Source organism: Geotrypetes seraphini, chromosome 3, assembly GCF_902459505.1.
Source record: "Geotrypetes seraphini chromosome 3, aGeoSer1.1, whole genome shotgun sequence".
NCBI lineage: Eukaryota > Metazoa > Chordata > Amphibia > Gymnophiona > Dermophiidae > Geotrypetes > Geotrypetes seraphini.
Window position 1 is genome coordinate 52,212,408 of NC_047086.1, and position 21,374 is coordinate 52,233,781.

Sequence of the window (21,374 nt, forward strand, 5' to 3'; positions counted from 1 at the left end):
ACCAATGTAAAAATTACTTTGCTGCAGCCAATCTGCGCACAGAGGTTCACTTGGCGCTCCCTTTGCCGAAGTCCTTTCTTTTGATGTAACTTCCGGTTTTGCAAAACAGGAAGTTACATTAGATGGAAGGACTCCGGCAGAAGGAAAGCCTGAATGGGTTTGCAAACACAGATTGGCGACCGACATGAATCAGTGAGTATGTTTTTATTAAAAAAACAAATCAATTCAAATCGATTCACCTGAAGTGAATCGATGAATCGATTCGAATCGGGAATCGGGCAGCTCTAGTATATACAAATGCTCAAAGTATGGAAAAAAAAAGTTCTTGATCTAGAGGCTATGATGGATGAGGCTGAGTTAGATTTTTTGGCGGTAACGGAGACGAGGTTCACAGAGAGACATGACTGGGATATACTGGGCTATAAACTGATCAGGAAGGAAAAAAAAAAAGAGGGGAAGTGGCATTATATTTTAAAGATCATTTTAAAGTCATACAATTGCAGGATCTACATTGCTGTAAATGGTGTCCGCTGCCTGGTCTATTGTTTGCATTAGCAGCAGAGTTATGTCATTAGGAAGAATGTCTATATTGAGTCACTAGCAAGCAGCAAGATGTTTCAAAGGAAGTTAATAATGCAAGTACAATAAATCCATTACAATAATCTGCTGAAAATATTCTTGCTAGGGTAAAATAAGCAAACATACTGAAATGGAAAGAATGGCTGCAAATATTTGGCCAGGATGGTTGCTTAACATATACAAAGAGCTGGTGTGGGATTCTTTTGCTATTGAGAAAAGGTTCAAGATTTGTTGCCTGTTAATTCATGAAAAGGATGAGATAAATACCCTCTCTGGTTTTCGTTTTCAAAACCTAGTACATGCCAAAATGTAATCCTCCAAAGAAAGTAGAGAAGGGTGATTTACCTAGCTACACCACTTCATCTGCAGCATGCATTTTTTTCTGCTAACTTGCTGCAGTGGGCATATTTTTACTTTCAATACAACCTCAATATAATATAATCCATTCAAATGGAGGGGTCTACAATCAATTAAGTTCAAGTTCAAGTTCAAGTTCAGGTTTATTTTGATTAATCGCCTATATAAAACTTTCTAGGCGATGTACAATAAAATACAGGTTATAAAAAAACATAATATCATATTAGTATTACAAAACATCCAAAACATCAACACAAGTAATTATTAATTAATTAAATAAAATAGAGAAGATTTCTCTTCTAGCTGTTATTATAAGTCATTTTCTTAATACAGGAAAAGGCCTCAAAGTTTAGGAGTACTACGACACGTCGTATCATCGACTCGCACTATCAGCGTAGTTAAAAGTCCACACGGATACTCCATAATTCAATCACTGGCCAAAAACCTGCTTTAATGTATTTTTTAATCTTTTTTATCGTCTTTTTTATCTTTTATAATTTATAACTTATACTTAATAAAAATGTTAATATCCTCTGCCAATGATTGAATTATGGAGTATCCGTGTGGACTTTTAACTACACTGATAGTGCGAGTCGATGATACGACGTAGCGTAGTACTCCTAAACTCTGAGGCCTTTTCCTGTATTAAGAAAATGACTTATAATAACAGCTAGAAGAGAATTGATTGTAGACCCCTCCATTTGAGTGGATTATATTATATTTTTATTGAGGTTGTATTGGTTATTTACACCACTCAGTTAGGTATACTCTAAGATTTTGTGCACATTTTTATTTTCTCAACAGGCAGTTTTTCTCTCTAGGTCAGCTGTAAACAATGTTGGGATCAGGGAATCGTGGTGCCTTGAGCATTCATTTATGACTACAGGTAATGCACTTGATATTCTACCATTCTGTGGTACAACCAGAGCAGTTAAAACAAAGCAAGGAGAACTGCAGTAACATGTACAATGATAGAGGCAAAGTTTATTAAAATAATTGCAGTTAAAAACAACACCTTAAAATTAAACCACAGGACCCAGCACGGTCCGTGTTTCGGTACACGCCTTCTTCAGGGGTCCTAGGTTAGAAAGGAGTCAAATTGATCCGCAAAAAGCATGCTGAAGCCTGTGTGAAGACGAACATCGAAGAGCAGCTTGTACGTGGGCTGATAGATTTTGAATTATGAGGGGGGAGGGGGATAATTTTATTATTACATATTGTACAAGGTATTTGATTATATGATAGAAAAGGGTGGGAAGGGTGGGAGATAAGAGCATATCATTTGTACCATTGATGATTATTAAGTGATATATTTATTGTTAATCTGTTTTAACTTATTGACACACTTATTGTAAGTTTGAAAATGAATAAAGATTTAAAAAATAAAAAAAAATTTGACTCCTTTCCAACCTAGGACCCCTGAAGAAGGCGTGTACCGAAACATAGACCGTGTTGGGTCCTGTGGATTAATTTTAAGGTGTTGTTTTTAACTGCAATTATTTTAATAAACTTTACCTGTATCATTGTACATGTTACTACAGTTCTCCTTGCTTTGTTTTGTCTTCGACCCTTTTACTGCAGATTTTTGGTTCTTCCTTTTTTTGTTTGAGTTACAACCAGAGCAGTTTCTCTGTCTCTAGTGGGTTCACAACTTGTACCTGGGGCAATAGAGGGAGAGGTGACTTGCTCAGGGTCATAAGGAACCATAGCAGGAATTGAACCTAACTTTTCTGTTTCTCAGCCCTCTATATTAACCATTGGGCTACTTATCTGTTGATTTTTATGGGTTTTTCTGCATACTTTTAACACTTATTCACACATTCTCCCCACCCCCAAATATAAACATTCTGACCATTGCAATAACAATCCTTTAACTACAATTCCAACTTAACATTTCTATAGCATTGCTAAACATATGCAGAGTTGTACAGATAGATAAAACAGACATTGCCTGGCCCTAAACCATACAGCTTACAATATAGATGAGACAATTAAGAGGTAATTCTCAAAATGTTGCCTAAAGTTAAGTGCCAGGATGATGCTTGCTAAATGAGAATTCTGTATTGGCAATCACACATGAAAATGCAGCTATAGAATTCTAGTGTAAGTTCTAAATTATACTTCTAACTTTAGGTGCAAGTACTTAAGGTAGCTCAATGGCTGGTGTAAATGCTCACACCTAACTGCTTCACTTAGGTGGTGATAGTATTCTGTAACCCAGGCATGTAAGTATTAGGCATGCCCCTGACCTGTCCAAGCTCCTCCAGGTCAATACCCCTTTGCAACTGAGACTACGAATTTTATTTGCACCCTCTGTAGAATCCCAACTAAGGGCAGTTATGCATATAACTGCTAATTACTGCCAACTAACACCAGGGCAGGGCAGGATTAATTCGTCAAGGGCCCCTAGGCACACAAGTCTGCTGGGCCCCCTGCACCACCCCACCCCACCAACCCTGCCCCCATTTATTTACCCATTTTCTTCTTTATTTCCACTTTATTACCGTATTTTCACGCATATAACGCGCGCGTTATACGCGTTTTTACCTACCGCGCATACCCCTCGCGCGTTATATGCGTGAGCGCGGTATACAAAAGTTTTAAAACATAGTTCCCACCCCGCCCGACGCCCGATTCACCCCCCCAGCAGGACCGCTCGCACCCCCACCCCGAACGACCGCTCGCACGCGCTCCCACCCGCACCCGCATCCACGATCGGAGCAAGAGGGAGCCCAAGCCCTCTTGCCCGGCCGACTCCCCGACGTCCGATACATCCCCCCCCCCGGCAGGACCACTCGCACCCCCACCCCGAAGGACCGCCGACTTCCCGACAATATCGGGCCAGAAGGGAGCCCAAACCCTCCTGGCCACGGCGACCCCCTAACCCCACCCCGCACTACATTACGGGCAGGAGGGATCCCAGGCCCTCCTGCCCTCGACGCAAACCCCTCTCCCCCCCAACGACCTCCGACCGCCCCCCAGCCGACCCGCGATCCCCCTGGCGACCCCCACGACCCCCCCACCCCCCTTCCCCGTACCTTTGGTAGTTGGCCGGACAGACGGGAGCCAAACCCGCCTGTCCGGCAGGCAGCCAACGAAGGAATGAGGCCGGATTGGCCCATCCATCCTAAAGCTCCGCCTACTGGTGGGGCCTAAGGCGCGTGGGCCAATCAGAATAGGCCCTGGAGCCTTAGGTCCCACCTGGGGGCGCGGCCTGAGGCACATGGGCCCAACCCGACCATGTGCCTCAGGCCGCGCCCCCAGGTGGGACCTAAGGCTCCAGGGCCTATTCTGATTGGCCCACGCGCCTTAGGCCCCACCAGTAGGCGGAGCTTTAGGATGGATGGGCCAATCCGGCCTCATTCCTTCGTTGGCTGCCTGCCGGACAGGCGGGTTTGGCTCCCGTCTGTCCGGCCAACTACCAAAGGTACGGGGAAGGGGGGTCGCCAGGGGGGTCGCGGGTCGGCTGGGGGGGCGGTCGGAGGTTCTTGGGGGGGGCGGTCGTTGGGGGGGAGGGGGGTTTGCGTCGAGGGCAGGAGGGCCTGGGATCCCTCCTGCCCGTAATGTAGTGCGGGGTGGGGTTAGGGGGTCGCCGTGGCCAGGAGGGTTTGGGCTCCCTTCTGGCCCAACTACCAAAGGTAAGGGGGGTGGGGGGGTCGTGGGGGTCGCCAGGGGGGTCGCAGGTCGGCTGGGGGGGCGGTCGGAGGTTCTTGGGGGGGGCGGTCGTTGGGGGGAGGGGGGTTTGCGTCGAGGGCAGGAGGGCCTGGGATCCCTCCTGCCCGTAATGTAGTGCGGGGTGGGGTTAGGGGGTCGCCGTGGCCAGGAGGATTTGGGCTCCCTCCTGGCCCGATATTGTTGGGGAGTCGGCGGTCCTTCGGAGGGAGGGATGTATCGGACGTCGGGGGGGGGGGCATCAGGCTTTCAGGATGGGGACAGACCTTCAAGGGGGGACAGTGCACGGAAGTCAGGGGGGGTGAACGGAGAGTCGGGACAGCGCACGGAAAGTCAGGGCGGGCGAAAGGAGCATCGGGCAGCATGCGCGGTATACCCGTGAGCGCGGTATACCAAAGTTTTTGTACATATCATCGTGATTTCTGCGCGCTATACCCGTGTGCACGTTTTATACGGGTGCGCGTTATTTGCGTGAAAATACGGTACTTTTATTTTAAAATACAAAACAAAAGTGCCAGTGTACAGTTTTTCTTCTATGCAACCTCCAAACATCTCTGCACAAATCCCCCCTTCCTTCCTAGAGGAAGAGATCTTCAGCTGGCAGGGCTTTGGGAAGCCCACCAATTTATATTTTGCATTTGGGTAGGAGGCATGGGGCAAGAAAATTTAGTGCCCGTCATTTTACTGGACTAATACATTTCTCAATTAGCTTTCAGAGGTTAAAACCTCTTTCTTCAGGTCAGTAAACTATACTGCTGTTATAGTATCCCTGTCCTGACCTGAGGAAAGGAGTTATGGTCTCTGAATTAGTAAAAGAAATGTATTAAAATTAGTCCAATAAATCACCTTATTTCCATTTTCATTTTATTTATTTAATTTTGCTTTAGGCTAAAGTATTATTGTAGCTGTGTTGATATTCAGAAGAGAAATAAAGTTCATACTCTTCAAGAAATCCCTGATTAAATCTTAACATCTCAAATACCTCCTTCCACCTATCTTCTTCCTCATTCTCTGAAAATATCCGCCCTCTTCTCTACCTTCACTAGTCGTGACCACTGATCTCTTCTTGTAACAGATCAACCATAAATTCTTTTGTAATCCGCCTTGAACCGCAAGATAATGGTGGAATAGAAATCTCTAATGTAATGTAATGTAATTAATAGAAAATGGAAATAAGGTGATTCTTGGATTTCCATATACAATCAATTGTTGACTATATTATAATTAATGGAAGTCCAAGAATCACCTTTTTCCATTTTCTATTAATAAACGATTATTAACACAGCTACAATAATACTTTAGCCTAAAGCAAAAATAAATAAATAAAATAAATATAAATTTTTTTTCTACCTTTGTTGTCTAGTTTCTGCTTTCCTCATCTTCTCATCATTCACTCCCTTCCATCCACTGTCTGCCCTCTCTCTGCCTCTTCCATATGGCATCTGCTCTCTTTCTATGCCTCTTCCAGAAATTGTCTGCATCTCCCTTCCATCCCCCCTTACTGGTGTGGCATCCATCTACTTCTCTCTGCTTCCCCAATGGGTGTGGCATCTGTCTTCTTCCCTTCCATCTCTCCGTCCCTCCCAAGAGATTTTAGCATCTTTCTCTCTCCTCCTTTCCTCCCCTCAGATCTGGTATCTTTCTCCTTCCTCCTTTCCTCCTCCCAGGTGTGGTATCTGTCTCCTCCCCATCCCCCCGCTCTGGCAACTCTCTCTCCGCTCCTTTCCTCCTGTTCTTCCCTCTCAATTTATTTTCTACCTCTGTCTAAATTCTTTCTTACTATTCAGTCCTCAATTTCCCTCTTTCATTGTGTCTACCTTTAGCTTGCCACCTCTTTCCCTCACCCCTTCCAGTATCTAACTCTATCCTCTTCCCCAATCCAGCATGTGCCCCTTTTTTCTTTCTCCTCCTCACTTCCTTCCAGTGTCTACTCCCCTCTCTCACCCCCTTCCATTCAATGTCTGCCTTCTTCCCCTACACTTCCATTCAGCATCTGTCCCCCCTCCCCCACTCTTCCATTCAGCGTCTGTTCCCCCTCTCCCCCACACTTCCATTTAGTGTCTGTCCCCCTCTCTCTCTATCCTTCCGTCTATTGTTCATTCTCTGTCTTGCCCCTTCTATCCTCTGCCCTCTCTGCCCTTTCCATCCAGTGTCCGCCCTCTCTCTTCCATATGGTAACTCTCCTCTTTCTATGTCCCTTCAATAAACCGACTGTCCTGGGCCCTTTCTTTCCTTTGTACATGATTCATTTCAGCTTCACCCCCTCTCTATTTTTCTGTCTCCACCCCTTCCCCTATGCTCTTCCTTCCTTCCTTCCCTCCCTCCCTTCCTTCCCTCCCTCCCTCCCTCATGGTGTGGTATCTCTTGCCTTTTCTTTCCTTCTCTTCTCCCCCTCCATTATCTGGCATTTTCTCTCCTTCCGTGCCCCTGGTCTGGCATCTGTCTGCTTCCTTTCCTTCCTCCTCCATGGTCTGGTATCTCCTTTCCTTCCCCTCCCTCCCATGGTATTGGCATCTCTCTTCCCCTCTCCCTTCCCTGATAGTATTTTGTAAGTTGTGTATGCTGTGACACATTTACCCAAGTTTCTTCCATACTCCACCTACATTCATAGCCCCTTGCATTCATGCACTAAGCCAACTTATGCACTATTGCAAATAGCGCATAGTCACTTAGCTACTTATGCCTGTAAGTGCTGTTTTTTGTGTATGTTGTGACACCTTCACCCAAGTTCCTTCCATGCTCCACCTACATTCATAGCCCCTTGCATTCATGCACTAAGCAACTTATGTGCACCATTGCAAAATAGCGCATAATCAGGTAGGGAGAATGAGAGGGCACTCTCTAAAGTTGAAAACTAAGCCCAATAGCACCTCTGGCTCCTCTCCCTGCCAACCCAAATTACATATTTAAAGTAAAGAGGGGTAATTTTGAGCCTCCCTCTCTCTCAATTCTGATGGCATATTAAAATAGGTAATGATGAATCCTCCACCCATTCCCAATTTACCATATGTAATTGCCAAACCCCTATTCCCTAAACACCATACACCAATTCCAGACTACCTGAAGTTCCCACTAAACAAACAAGAAAAAAGGCTCTAGTCTTGACTGCAATGTTCACCATGATGATTAGTAAGTGTGGGCAAATCTTAGAGCTGTATTGATGTTTCATATCAATATCAACACTGCACTCTTCTTCTACTTGATCCATTCACATGAGCTGTCATCAAATGGACCAATTCATTCAGAAACCAGTTCTTTTGGTGGACATGTGGATTATTAGAAAACTTAGAAACAATATGTACTTAACTTGATCTTATAAGAATCAGAAAAGAAGATGGGAAAGACCTGAAATGCCCTATGCATGGTAGGGATAAAGGTCAGTATTTTAGCAAATTCTGTACACAGATGAGAATTTGAACCCCAAATGAAAAAAAATCTCAACTTGGCAGTTTGGGCAGGACAATTTGTTTTTTCTTCATCATTTACTATGAAAATTATCTGATAATTTAACACAAGATAAACTAAAAATGTCCTAAAAATGTCAATCAAGATTAAAAGGTTTCAGTATGTGCTTGGTTATGCTGGATTACTTACTTTCCTTCTGAGCTGTAGCTATTTATACTTCCATCCGTGGACTCCCGACTTGGCTGACGAACCATGCGACTTCGCATTTCTGCTGCCATTCCTGTTTCTGTGCTTCTCTGGATAGTACTTTTCAATTTTTTGTTGCCAGCTTCTGAAAATAAATGTGTTTACTTGTTTATTAAATGTATAGCCTACATTATTTAAAAATATAATCAGGTTACAAAAACCACACACACTATTGAATAAAAATGAAAGAAATAAAACCAATGCTAAACCAGTATCATAAAAACAAACTTTAAAAAAACCCAATAAAAAAGTTAAATAAAGAAAAATAAATACTATGAACTATATCATTAGCAAATCAAGCTGGAGTCAAATCATTAACAACATTCTGCCATTATATTTATACATTACCGTTCATCATATTCATCATTTAAGAAAACACTTGGACAAAAATAACTTGCTTTCAATCTCTTGTGAAATATTTCAATAAGGCAGCGAAAGACAGATCAACTGTGCACAATGAAGTACCAGCCACAGAAAACATTAATGTACAAAATTCTGACAAGCATTACATTATATTACATTACATTACCATTTGTATTCTGCCAAAGCCCATATGAGTTCATGGTGGATCACAATAAATTCAAGTTAAATTCAAGCTGTTCTTAAAGTTCTAGATGGACAATACTGTCTTGGGGCAGAGGTTGGAGCTTCATTATGAAAAGCTTTGTGAATCAAAGTTTGTGGTTTAAATTTTATTGACTACTTCAGAAGCAACCAATGAAAAGAATGTAGGATACCAGTCTAAGAAATCAAATACTATCCCCACAATCTCTCCTTCCCCCTGGTTTAATGATAACTTAAGAACCAAGAAAAGGGAATTAAGGAAAGCAGAAAGAAAATGGTGCAAATCGAGAGCCAACAATGACAGATCCACCTGGAAAAAACTACACAAAGAGTACAAACAAGCTGCCCTAGATCCAATAAAACTATACTGCTTCCAACAACTACTAAAGTACCTTTCTTGGGTACTCTCATTTAATAACATCCCTCCCATCATATAGTTGTACCTCGGGTTTCTGTTTCCCATATGCAATACTTTACACTTCTCAACGTTGAACTTCATCTGCCATCTCGTCGCCCATTCCTCTAGTTTTTAAAAGTCCCTTTGCAATTCTTCGCAGTCCTCCTTTGTCCGAGCTCCACTAAATAGTTTGGTGTCGTCCGCAAATTTTATTATCTCACACTTCGTCCCTGTTTCTAGATCATTTATGAATATATTAAATAGCAGCGACCTGAGCACTGAGCCCTGCAGAACACCACTCGTGACCTTCCTCCAGTCCGAGTAGTGGCCCTTCATCCCTGCCCTCTGTTTCCTACCCTCTAACCAGTTTCTGATCCATCTATGCACGTCTCCGTCCACCCCATGGTTCTTCAGTTTCCAGAGTAGACGTTCATGAGGCACCTTGTCAAAGGCTTTCTGGAAATCTAGGTATATGATGTCTATGGGGTCTCCTCTATCCATCTGTTTGTTAATTCCTTCAAAGAAGTGCAATAAGTTAGTCAGGCATGATCTCCCCCTGCAGAAACCATGTTGGTTGGTTATCAGAAGTTCATTTTTTTCAAAATGTTCATTGATGTTTTCTTTTATCAGTGCTTCTGCCATTTTCCCCGGAACCGAGGTCAGACTTACCGGTCTGTAGTTTCTCGGGTCACCTCTTGATCCCTTTTTAAAGATGGGCGTAACGTTGGCTATCTTCCAATCCTCTGGGATCACGCTTGTTTTCAGGGATAGGTTGCAAATTTGCTGCAGTAATTCCGCTATTTCCTCCTTTAGTTTCTTCAGAACCCTTGGATGGATTCCGTCCGGACCTGGGCATTTGTCAGTTTTTAGTTTTTCTATCTGCCTGCGCACATCTTCAAGGCTCACTTATATGGATGTTAACTTTTGTGCTTGATTTCCATTGAAGATTTGCTCAGGTTCCGGTATGTTGGTTGTGTCTTCGCTTGTAAATACAGACGAAAAGAACATGTTAAGTCTTTCCGCGATCTCTTTCTCCTCCTTCAACACTCCCTTCCTCTCTCCGTCGACCAGCGGTCCCACCTCTTCCCTAGACGGCTGCTTCCCTTTAGCATATCTAAAGAACGGTTTGAAATGTCGTGCTTCCCTGGCTAGTCTCTCTTCATATTCTCTTTTGGCTTTTCGAACCACATGGTGACATTCTTTTTGATACCAGTGTACTGGTGTACAAATTGTTTTATTTTTGTCTCCTAATTTTAAATTGTCATACGCATTGAAGTATTTGATATTGCGTGTACAACAAACTTTTGAAACTTGAAACTATTGATGATAGTTGGCATAATTGGAGATCTATTACAGAATGCGTCTATCAATCCTTGGTGCCAGTTATCACCAAAACAATCTCCTATGCTTGGACTGCACTGTGGTTCCTACCCATTCATAGAGCACTAAAACAAAATTGCAGAAAGTTAGAAAAGAAATGGAAAAAATCTCATTCAGATACAGATAAATTAAATTAGAGATGTGTTATTAGAAAATATAATTTTGAACTTAGGAAAGCGAGAAAAACTTATTATGGATGTAAAATAGCTAAGTCCAATAATCAGGGTAGTATTCTTTTTAAACTCTGGCATTCTCTGACCAATTCCAACTCAAATTCTGATCAACCATCATCTTCCCCTGCCGACGTTGTAACCTGCTTTTTTCAAGATAAAATCTCTCTCATTGGGCAATCTTTTCCCGTAGGAGATATTGGATACTTCTCCTCATATTCCAAAAATCCCATAATGGACATACCAGTTGATCATTATTGGTGTTCTTTTAATTCAGTATCCGAACACCAAGAGGGGCATAATTGAAAGGAATGTCTAAGTCCATTTACGTCTAAGTTGCAAGTCGTCCAAAGTAAAAAAAACAGCTTATGACACATTTTCGAAAAATACGTCCAAATTTTTTTCGTTTCGAAAATTGTCTAAGTATAAATCCTGCCAATCTGATCGTCCAAGTCGCTAAATCGTACATCTTTATACCACATTTTCGTCCAACTTTTCATCCAAGTCAAAAATGCCTAGAACAAGCCCTGTTGGACATGGGAGGGATCTGCAAAGTGATGGACTGAACACCCAGATAGGGTACCTAAATAGTGGGGTACATTGCAGAGCATTGCTGTGAACTTTACAAAAAGGGTGCCATGTCTTCTTCTCAGTACAGCTCCCCCCAAACCACCTCCAGAATCCCCAGACCCACATATTTACCACCTCAATAACCCTTATGGCTGCAGTGTGAGGGTCTGAATTGTCTGTTTGCAGTGCTTATCTGGTCACTTTAGGTGGGTTTTTGTGACCTAGACCATGTTTTAAATGGTCTAAGTCACAACATTCAAGCTCCGTCGATCCTGTGCTGTATAACTTTCGGTTGTACATGCAGTACAACTAAGTCTAAGCCTGCCCACATCCCACCCTCGACACTCCTCTTGACACACCCCATTTAGCTATGGTCGTTCAGTGGCACTATGAAGGCCTAGGTCATTTATAAATACATCCAAAACCCAGTTTTATTATTGGCACTTGGACATTTTTGACTGATGATCGTCCAAGTGCCGACTTAGGCCAGTTTTTGGACGTTTTTCTCTTTCGATTATGAGCCCCCAAGTCTCAAAATTGTGTGAAAAGTTGAGAAAGTGTAAATGCTCAGTGGACCCTTTTCCATCATATCTTTTTCTTAATATTCTTTCTCAGGCTATAACGTGGATGACCATTTTACTGAATTACTCATTGGAAAATGGATACTTTTCGCAAACTATGGTGCAAATAACACTCCTTCCTCTTCTGAAAAAAATCAGATTTAGATCCTACCATCCCCTCTGATTATCAACCAATTGCTAATATACTTTTGCTGACAAAGATGCTAGAATCAATTGTAGATGGTCAACATACCAATTACCTGGAGAAATTTTCACTACTCCAACCTTTTCAACATGGATTTCGTTCTAATTACTTTTACAAAATAAATGTTCAATTTTGCTTCAATTCGATTTGTCTGCGGCATTTGATGTAGTCCATCATGATATTCTGCTTCAATTACTTTTAGATATTGTACTTAATCAGGTTGTTCTTGATTGGTTTTCTAAATTTCTACTGTCTCGTTCTTATTCAGTCAATATTGAAGGTGATATTTCCAATTCCTCTCCGCTTTCCCCAATCTTGTTCAATCTTTATATGACTACTTTGAACACTTATAAGTTGTCAGCTTGGGAAACGCTTTTTACCTATGCAGATGATATCTTTATACTGATCGAGATTGATTCGAATATTACTAATTTAGCTTTTAAAATAAACCACTGTATTTCTAAATTTCAAGCTTGGGCTATGTCTGTCCAGATGAAGTTAAACGCAGCCAAAACTAAACTTTTGTGGTTAGGCCGAAAACTAAACTGCCTTCCTTTCATTGTACTTCTGGATTCTGGGGTCTCCCTGCAAATCAAGTTCTCTAAGATTTTGGGAATCCTTTTTGACTCCTCTCTTACCTTTAAGGATCAAATAAATTCTCTGGTTAAGAAATGCTATTTCAGTTTTCGAATGCTGAGGAAGGTTAGATCTCTTTTTCATCAATGTCATATTTCTGTCTTGGTCCAATCAATTATACTATCTTGGCTAGATTACTGTAATGCTATTTATCTTGGCATCACAAAGATCTGTCTCCAAAGGTTACAACTGATTCAGAATACCGCTGCAAATTTGATTTATGGAAAAAGCAAATTCAACCATGTGACTCCTTTGCTTTAGAGCCTTCATTGACTCCCAGTTCATTTCAGGATTCAATTTAAATGTGTATGTATTACTTTTAAAATTTTATATGGTATCTTTATTCCTCTTGTTTCTCTGCTATGGAACGTTTATAGATTTTCCAATGCTAGAGGCATTCAACAATTTAAACTTTCCCTTCCTTCAAGGAAAGGTATTAAAGGAGTCAAGAAGCCTTTCTTTGGCTTTTAAATTTTTGCAATTATGGAATGAACTCCCTTTAACTGAGATGCCCTAGTCCTTTCCAATTCTTCCGTAAATCATAAAAAACTTTTTTATTTGCTAAACATTTTGAAAATTAATCTCCTTGAAATTTTAGCATTGTTTTTTAATTATTGCTAACCGAGTCGAGCTTCCTTTGGTTGATGACCCGGTATATAAAGCTAAGTTTTAGTTTAGTTTAAAATTATTACAGCAAAGTAAATACTGTATACACATATTTACACTTGAAGTGATTTTTTATAATATACTGTTTCCAGTAAGCAGTTATATTTAAATTGTTCATTAAAATCATCGCAGTAAAGTATATGTAGAAAATGATCAGGTATTGGTAGTTAAAAGAGAACAAATGTTCAGGAGTTTCCCGATGGCCGCTTGGTTTTATATTTATTTTTATGAACAACATGTCACCCCAAAATTTTTTTGTATTTGAACAATGGGAAATGATGTCTTGTAAGTTGGTCTTTTGATTGGGTAAGAAGAATGATTGCGTCCTTTCAAAATTCAGGTGAATGAAAGCAAGCATTGCCTGCACGATGTATGAGTGGTTTCTTCATGCTACAGACTCATGAGAGAGTTTTGTAAGTTTTGATTACCACAATCTCAATATAACAGCAACATTGCATTCAGTATGTTTTTTTTCATGTCCGTAGGATTTTTCAACCTGGGTGTCAGTCAGTAATAGTTATAATAGCATTTCCCCTGAAGAAGCCCACATCAGGTGAAACAGATCGGGTCTCCGTCGGGAACAAAAGATAAGTGCTGGGTTTTCTGCCTTCTGTTATTTACTGCCGTATACCTTAAAGCAAGTTGGTTGATATTTAGATTGTAAGCTCTTCTGAGAAGGGACTGTCTATTTTATGTTAAATGTACAGTGCTGCGTACGCCTTTCAGCGTTATAGAATTAATAAATAGTAAATATACGGGAGCTATAGATACTTACAATTGATTGAAAACATACTTAAAAAGAAAAAATAAAAAAATTTATATAAAGTGACTTTAAATATAATTAAAAAATATTAGTCACATTAATCAGAGGTTTTAAAGACCAGTGATAGTACTCCAAACCCCTTAATGGTGCTTTTCAATTGATCTAGCACTCGGGGTTCTTTGAGGTCTTTTTCCTCTGTAACAATTGGATTTGTGCATTATTTGCTATAATTAGTGTACAATTTTTAGTGCCAGCCGCTGAAGTAACAGCTCTGGCGCTCATAGAATTCATATGAGCATTAGAGCTGTTACTGCAGAGGCTGGCACTAAAAACCGCTCTACGGTTTCATAAAAAGGGGGAGGGGTTAATTTCTTCTATGTCTGCATGACTAAAAGCTATCAAAGCAGTATATTCAGGTACAGGAGGTATGTTTTGCTCCTGGAGGGTTCACAATCAGAGTCCTGCATTTCTCAAATTTGCTATATAACCAGAATATCTACCTTATTTATTTTAGGTATTTATATCCCACCTATCAAAGTTATCTAAGTGGTTTACAATCAAGTACTCAAGCATTTTCCCTATCTGTCCTGGTGGGTTCACAATACAATGGAGAATTGAGTGACTGGCTCAGGGTCACAAGGAGCAGTGCAGGATTTGAACCCACAATCTCAGGGTGCTGAGGCTGGAGCTCTAACCTCGATATATTTGGAATGCAGTATAGAAAATTACAACTAAACTGTATTATAACATCTTTATTAAAAGTATTTTAAAATGTATCTCTACCTACTACAAGTTCCGTTTCTACTAGGAGAAGAACAGCTACTAGAACTGTAAGAAAAGTTTTCCAAATTTGCAGTATTTAATTACATTCTAAGATCTATTGGACACTTGTGACTCAGATAGGCTACTACTGGAGACAAGCAGCAGTTGTCAATCGGCATTGGTCTTTCTTATGGATGTAGTAGTAGTAGTTCTCATTATGGGCTACCATTAAGATGTGTTATTTTACCACTAATTCATGCTACTTTAGCTCAGGTCCTATTTTATGAGACCTAGGGCCAAATTCTATAAACGATGTCCTGATTGTAGGTGGCAGTAGGCGTCCTACCATTGTATAACCAGCCAATTGGGACACACGTTTTCTAAAAAAAACCAACCCAAGGTAGGCTAACTACACTGTAGGTGCCTGTTGTGGGTGCAGAGAGGCACCTAGGGATGCTTAAGCTCACCCAAGGCTGGGCGTGGTTTTGCCCAGAAGTGGCCTTAGGTGAGCTAGGCCTACATTTCAAATCAACATGGCCGCTAAACTGATCGCTGCAAGGAAATCTTCCTATCGTGATCAGCTGAATGGCCATGGCAAGGAACCCCTGAACCCCACCGCAAGTTGGCCGGCAGAAGGAATGCCCACTCCCTCCTGCTACCCCCCGACCCCTCCCATACACACACACTGTCTGCGGCAGGAGGGATGCCCATGTCCTCCTGCTGGAACCCCTGAGACAACCCCCAGAAGGAGTGATGCCCAATCCCTTCTTCCGCAAACCCTGAAGTAATCCCCAACAGGAAGAATGCCCACTCCCTCCTGCCGGCAGCCCCCCAACATCCCTGGCAGGAGGATGCCCACTCCCTTCTGCTGGCTCCCACTCCCAACATCCCCGGCAGAAGGTATGCCCACTCTCTCCTGCTGGCACCCCTCAAAACCCCACCCCCATACCTTTATCAGCAAAGCCAGCCAGAGAGATGCTAACTCCCTATGGCTGGCAGGCCTGCCTCTTCAGAATGGCAGACCTTTCCCTTCCCGGTGCATCCTGGGATGCACAGAGAGGCCTAAGGCCCTGATTGACCCAGGCACCTAAGGACCCTATGGGAGGGGCCTTAAGCACCTGGGCCAATCAATGTCTTAGGTCCCTTCCCAGTGCAATCCAGGATGCACCAGGAAGGGGAAGGCCTGCCATTCTGAAGAAGCGAGTCTTCCGGTCAGAAGGAGTAGGCATCCCTCTGGACGGCCTTGCTGATAAAAGTATGGGGGTGTGTTTATGTGGGGTTATGTGTTTAGTGGGGTTGCCAGCAGGAGGGAATGGGCATCCCTCTTGCCAGGGATGTTGGGAGGGGGTGCCAGCAGGAGGGAGTGGACATTCCTCCTGCCGGAGATGCTGGGGTTGCCGGCAAGAGGGATGCCATCCTTCCTGATGAGGATTGTTTTGGGATTTGCCAAAGAGAGTGTGTGTGGGGGTTTGGGAGTGGTGGCAGTAGGGAATGGGCATCCTTCCTGCTGGCCGACTTAGAGTGGGGTTTGGTGGTTCCCTACCACTGCTGCTCAGCTGATCGCGGCAGGGAGATTCTCTAAACATCACCTGTGACATGGGTGCCAGTTAAAGAATTGGGGTGGTTAGATGGGGTTAGGCATCTGTCCATTAGGACAGACGCAATTCTGTATCAGATGCCGGTGTGTGATTCTCAAAAGCCACCTAGACAGCTGCTGAGACCGGGCATCCTATACAGAATCAGGCACCTAGTTACTAATAACTAGGGCTAACAGTAAAATAACACATCTTAATGGTAGTCCACATTGATTACTCTTCCACTCAGTATCTTATGTTCTTATATATTTTTCCCCCAAAATTTTTCTAAGAATGGAATCATAAGTTAGCATATTTCCCTCAGCAAATCACAAACTATTATATTATTTTGCAAGAAATCTAATCTTATTTCTAGGACTTCCCACACTTATCCTGGTCTAGTTTTTAGGTTATCCACAATTAATGTACATGAGATAAACTTGTACATTCAAGGTCACCATTGGCATAGTAATTTATCTCATGCATATTCCTGTAGCGATTTTGAATTCTCAGCTAGCTAAAGGAACCTCAGGATAGGTTTCTGAAGCCCAGTATGAATGATTTCAGAGCTTTGCAAATAGAAGCTATTAACTCTCCAGCAACTCTTTTGACAACAAACCAAACACTAGCTTTGTTATAACTAGTGTATATTTAAATATAGTTATTTGTTATATATCATAAGCCTTATTTATTTATTTACAATACTTATAACCCATACTAACCAAAGATCTAGGTGGGTTATCAGGATATACATACACAAATCAAAACAATAAAATAAAAAATAAATTAATCCATAAAGAGCAGATCATTAAATATGAAAAAAAGTAATGAAATATCAATTATAAAACAAATCTGTACGACATAAAAAACATAATCAAAGTCAAAATTTCTCAAGAAGAAATATCAAATGCATACATAAATATCACAGTTTCGATTTCTATTTTAAACGACTGCCCTGTACTCTTGTACAGATGCCAGCTTGACCTTACAACTTTGGGGCCTTAGTTCAGGGACTGTCCTATATTCCAAGAACTGTGGGCTCCTTTTACAAAGGTGGGCTAGGGTTTTTATCGCACACACAAAATTACCGTGTGCTATAGCATGCGGTAGCCAAAAATCTGAAGAACTTCTCATCAATAAAGAGGCAGTTAGCACACAGGAGGGGATGATTGTGGAGTCCAGCACTAGTGAGGTGATTGAACAATTGGAGAGATACATTGAGGATGCCCACCAACAGATTGTGGAGACCCCAGGGCTGGAGATCAGCAACTGAACAAACTTGGAAGGAGGAACAATTGAAGAAGAAAGGAGCACCAATCCAATCAGTGAGGAAGTGACAAGGAAGATAGATGATATGACTTACGAAGAGGATACGGACTTAAGACCCCCGAGGAACCTCCTACTAGAGAAGATTGGAATTATAGTCGGAAATTCTATAATAAGAAATGTAGATAGCCACGTTGTGGGAGGAAGAGAGGATAGACTGGTCACCTGCCTGCCTGGAGCAAGAGTGAAGGATGTGGCCAGCAGGATCACCAGGATTATAGATGGAGCAGGAGGAAAGGATACTGCGGTGCTTATCCACGTGGGAACCAACGATGTTTGCGGACGGAAGTATGACAGGGAAGAAATGAAGGACCAGCTTCGCTCACTTGGAAGGCAGTTGAAGGTCAAGGAGGTGAAGGTGGCTTTCTCGGAAATCCTTCCGGTACCGAGAGCGGATGCAATGAGACAGGATGAACTGAGAGCTGTAAACACCTGGATGAGGCATTGGTGCGAAGAAGAGGGTTTTGACTTCATGCGAAACTGGTCAACATTCTGGGGTAAAAGCAGGTTCTATAGAAAGGACGGACTACACCTTGCCAAGCAGGGAGCGAGGGTCCTGGCTGAGAACTTAAAGAAATTCATTGAGAAGGCTTTAAACTAAAGATTAGGGGACAGCCGACAACTGGTCGATGGGCCGGACACCAGGTAATACTAAGGAGGCAACTTCAAGTAACCACAGTGATATAGAGCACGAACATGAGGATACTATGAGAGCCGACAAAAGAGAACAAATGGAGACAAAAAAGGATGAGAGGACCATTAATCCCAGTAATGTAGCACGAACAGAAATTAGATGTATGTACATGAATGCCAGAAGCTTAGGAAACAAAATGGGCGAGCTGGAAGAAATAGCAAGAAGAAAACAACTGGATATCATAGGAATAACAGAAACATGGTGGAATGAAGAGAATGAATGGGATACGGCATTGAAAGGCTACAAACTATATAGAAGAGATAGGATTGGGCAAAAAGGGGGAAGTATTGCCTTGTATGTTCAAGAAGAAATAGAGTCTGTTAGAGTAGGAGAGACAGAAGCAAATGGCAAACTAGAATCACTCTGGATAAAGATTCCTGGACATAAAGAAGCAGACATACAAATTGGACTTTATTATCAACCCCCGGGACAGACTGAGGAAACAGATATTGAATTGATGGAGGAAATTATTCGAAGTAGTAAATCGGGAAATACAACTATCATGGGGGACTTCAACTTTCCGGGGATCAACTGGAAATTGGCAACGTCAAACTGCGGCAGGGAGTTAAAATTCCTTGAAATGTTAGGAGATTGCTTCCTTGAACAAATGGTAGGAGAACCGACAAGAGGAAATGCAATCCTGGACTTGGTCATAAATGGCATTACTGGAAGGGCAGCAGATGTGGAAGTTTCGGCCCTGCTAGGGACAAGTGATCACAATATGGTCAATTTTACCTTGGGCATCGGAAAGAGGAAACCAATCAAGACTGAAACTACGACCTTCAACTTTAAAAAAGGCAATTACGACAGCATGAGAACTATGGTTAGAAAACGACTCAGGAAGGGCATAGCAGACCTCCGAACAGTTGAACAAGCATGGTCTCTACTGAAAAATACCATCATAGAAGCACAGAATCTACACATTCCGAAGATATCCAAAGGAAGGCGAAAAAAGAACAAAGGAGAACCAGCTTGGTTATCCAAAGAGGTAAAAAATGCAGTGAGGGAGAAGAGGAACTCGTTCAAAAAATGGAAACGAGAAAAAACGATGGAAGCCTGGAACAGTCACAAAATCAATAAAAAAAAGTGTCATAAAGTGGTAAGAGATGCCAAAAAAGTCTACGAGGAGAAGATAGCGCAGGAAGCCAAAAACTTCAAGCCCTTTTTTAGATATATAAAAGGGCCGAAACCAGCAAGAGAGGCAGTGGACCCTCTCGAAGATCTAGAAAGGAAAGGGTCAATTAAAGAGGACAAACAGGTTGCCGATAGGTTGAATTCATTCTTTGCCTCAGTTTTCACAAATGAAGACACTTCAACAATGCCAGCCACAGGGAGGATATTCACCGGGGAGATAGAGGAAAGCCTCATAACAGTACATGTGACGTTGGACTTGATTTACGTTCAGATTGACAAACTAAAAAGCGACAAATCCCCAGGACCGGATGGAATTCACCCGAGGGTATTAAAGGAACTTAAGGAGGAAATTGGTGAAATATTGCAATCCGTAGCTAACATGTCAATTAGAACGGGGCAAATACCTGAAGACTGGAGGATAGCGAACGTCATCCCAATTTTCAAGAAAGGATCAAGAGGGGATCCAGGAAACTACTGACCTATGAGCCTTACATCGGTTCCAGGGAAGATGATTGAAACACTAATTAAAGAAAACATTGTACAACACTTGGAGGATCATAATCTATTAAGGGCTAGTCAGCATGGCTTCAGGAAAGGGAAGTCATGTTTGACAAATTTACTGCAATTCTTTGACAAAGTGAACAAACAATTGGATAGTGGCGATCCAGTGGATATAATTTACCTGGACTTTCAGAAAGCATTTGACAAGGTCCCACATGCAAGGCTCATGAAGAAACTAATATGCCATGGAATAGGGGGATAAGTGCACAGATGGATCGGAAAATGGCTAGAAAACAGAAGGCAGAGGGTTTGCATAAATGGGCACTAGTGGCGTGCCCCAGGGCTCGGTTCTTGGACCTATATTGTTCAATATTTTTATAAACAACCTGGAGGAGGAAACATCATCCAATATAATTAAGTTTGCTGATGATACAAAACTATGTCGGCCGGTTGGCACTCAAAGGGACTGCAAGGACCTCCAAAAGGATCTGAACCAGCTGGAAACTTGGGCGAACAAGTGGCAGATGAACTTTAACATAAACAAATGCAAGGTGATGCACCTAGGAAAGAAAAATAAAGAACATGAGTATATGATGATGGGGTGAAGTTAGCAAAATGCAAACAAGAAAGGGATTTGAGGGTACTGATTGACAGTACCCTTAAACCATCGGTACAATGTACGGCGGCGGCAAAGAAAGCAAACAGGATGTTGGGCATAATTAAGAAGGGGATTACGAGTAGATCGGAAGAGGTCATAATGCCGCTATACAGAACAATGGTCAGACCACATTTAGAATACTGTGTTCAACACTGGTCTCCATACCTTAAGAAAGATATAACTCTGCTGGAGAGAGTGCAGAGGCGAGCCACGAAACTTGTCAAAGGGATGGAGCATTTGGATTACAAAGATCGACTCAGGAAACTGGGACTGTTTTCCCTCGAGAAGAGAAGACTGAGGGGGGATATGATAGAGACTTTTAAAATATTAAAAGGATTTGATAAAATGGACCAAAAAACAGCATTACTAACATTTTCAAATGTGACACGGACTAGAGGTCATAGCCTGAAACTGAGTGGCAGTAGGTTCAGGACAAATGTCGGGATGTTCTGTTTCACGCAGCGCGTGGTGGGTGCTTGGAATGCACTCCCCGGGGAGGTTGTGGAGGAGACTACTGTACTGGGATTCAAGCGCAAGTTGGATACACCCCTTCTT

The 21,374-nt window shown here is 42.1% G+C and overlaps 1 protein-coding gene across 19 annotated transcripts in view; it reads right to left on the minus strand.

The window, feature by feature from the left end:
• RIMS1 (regulating synaptic membrane exocytosis 1) overlaps positions 1–21,374 on the minus strand; it is a 753,464-nt gene that overhangs the window by 34,194 nt on the left and 697,896 nt on the right. For 17 of the 19 annotated variants that reach the window (XM_033935996.1, XM_033935980.1, XM_033935991.1 and 14 more), the window contains one exon: positions 8,203–8,344. In XM_033935996.1, coding sequence (XP_033791887.1) covers positions 8,203–8,344 — 142 coding nt within the window. The remainder of the gene's footprint in view (positions 1–8,202; positions 8,345–21,374) is intronic. The other 2 variants (XM_033935989.1, XM_033935978.1) reach the window with 1 other exon arrangement.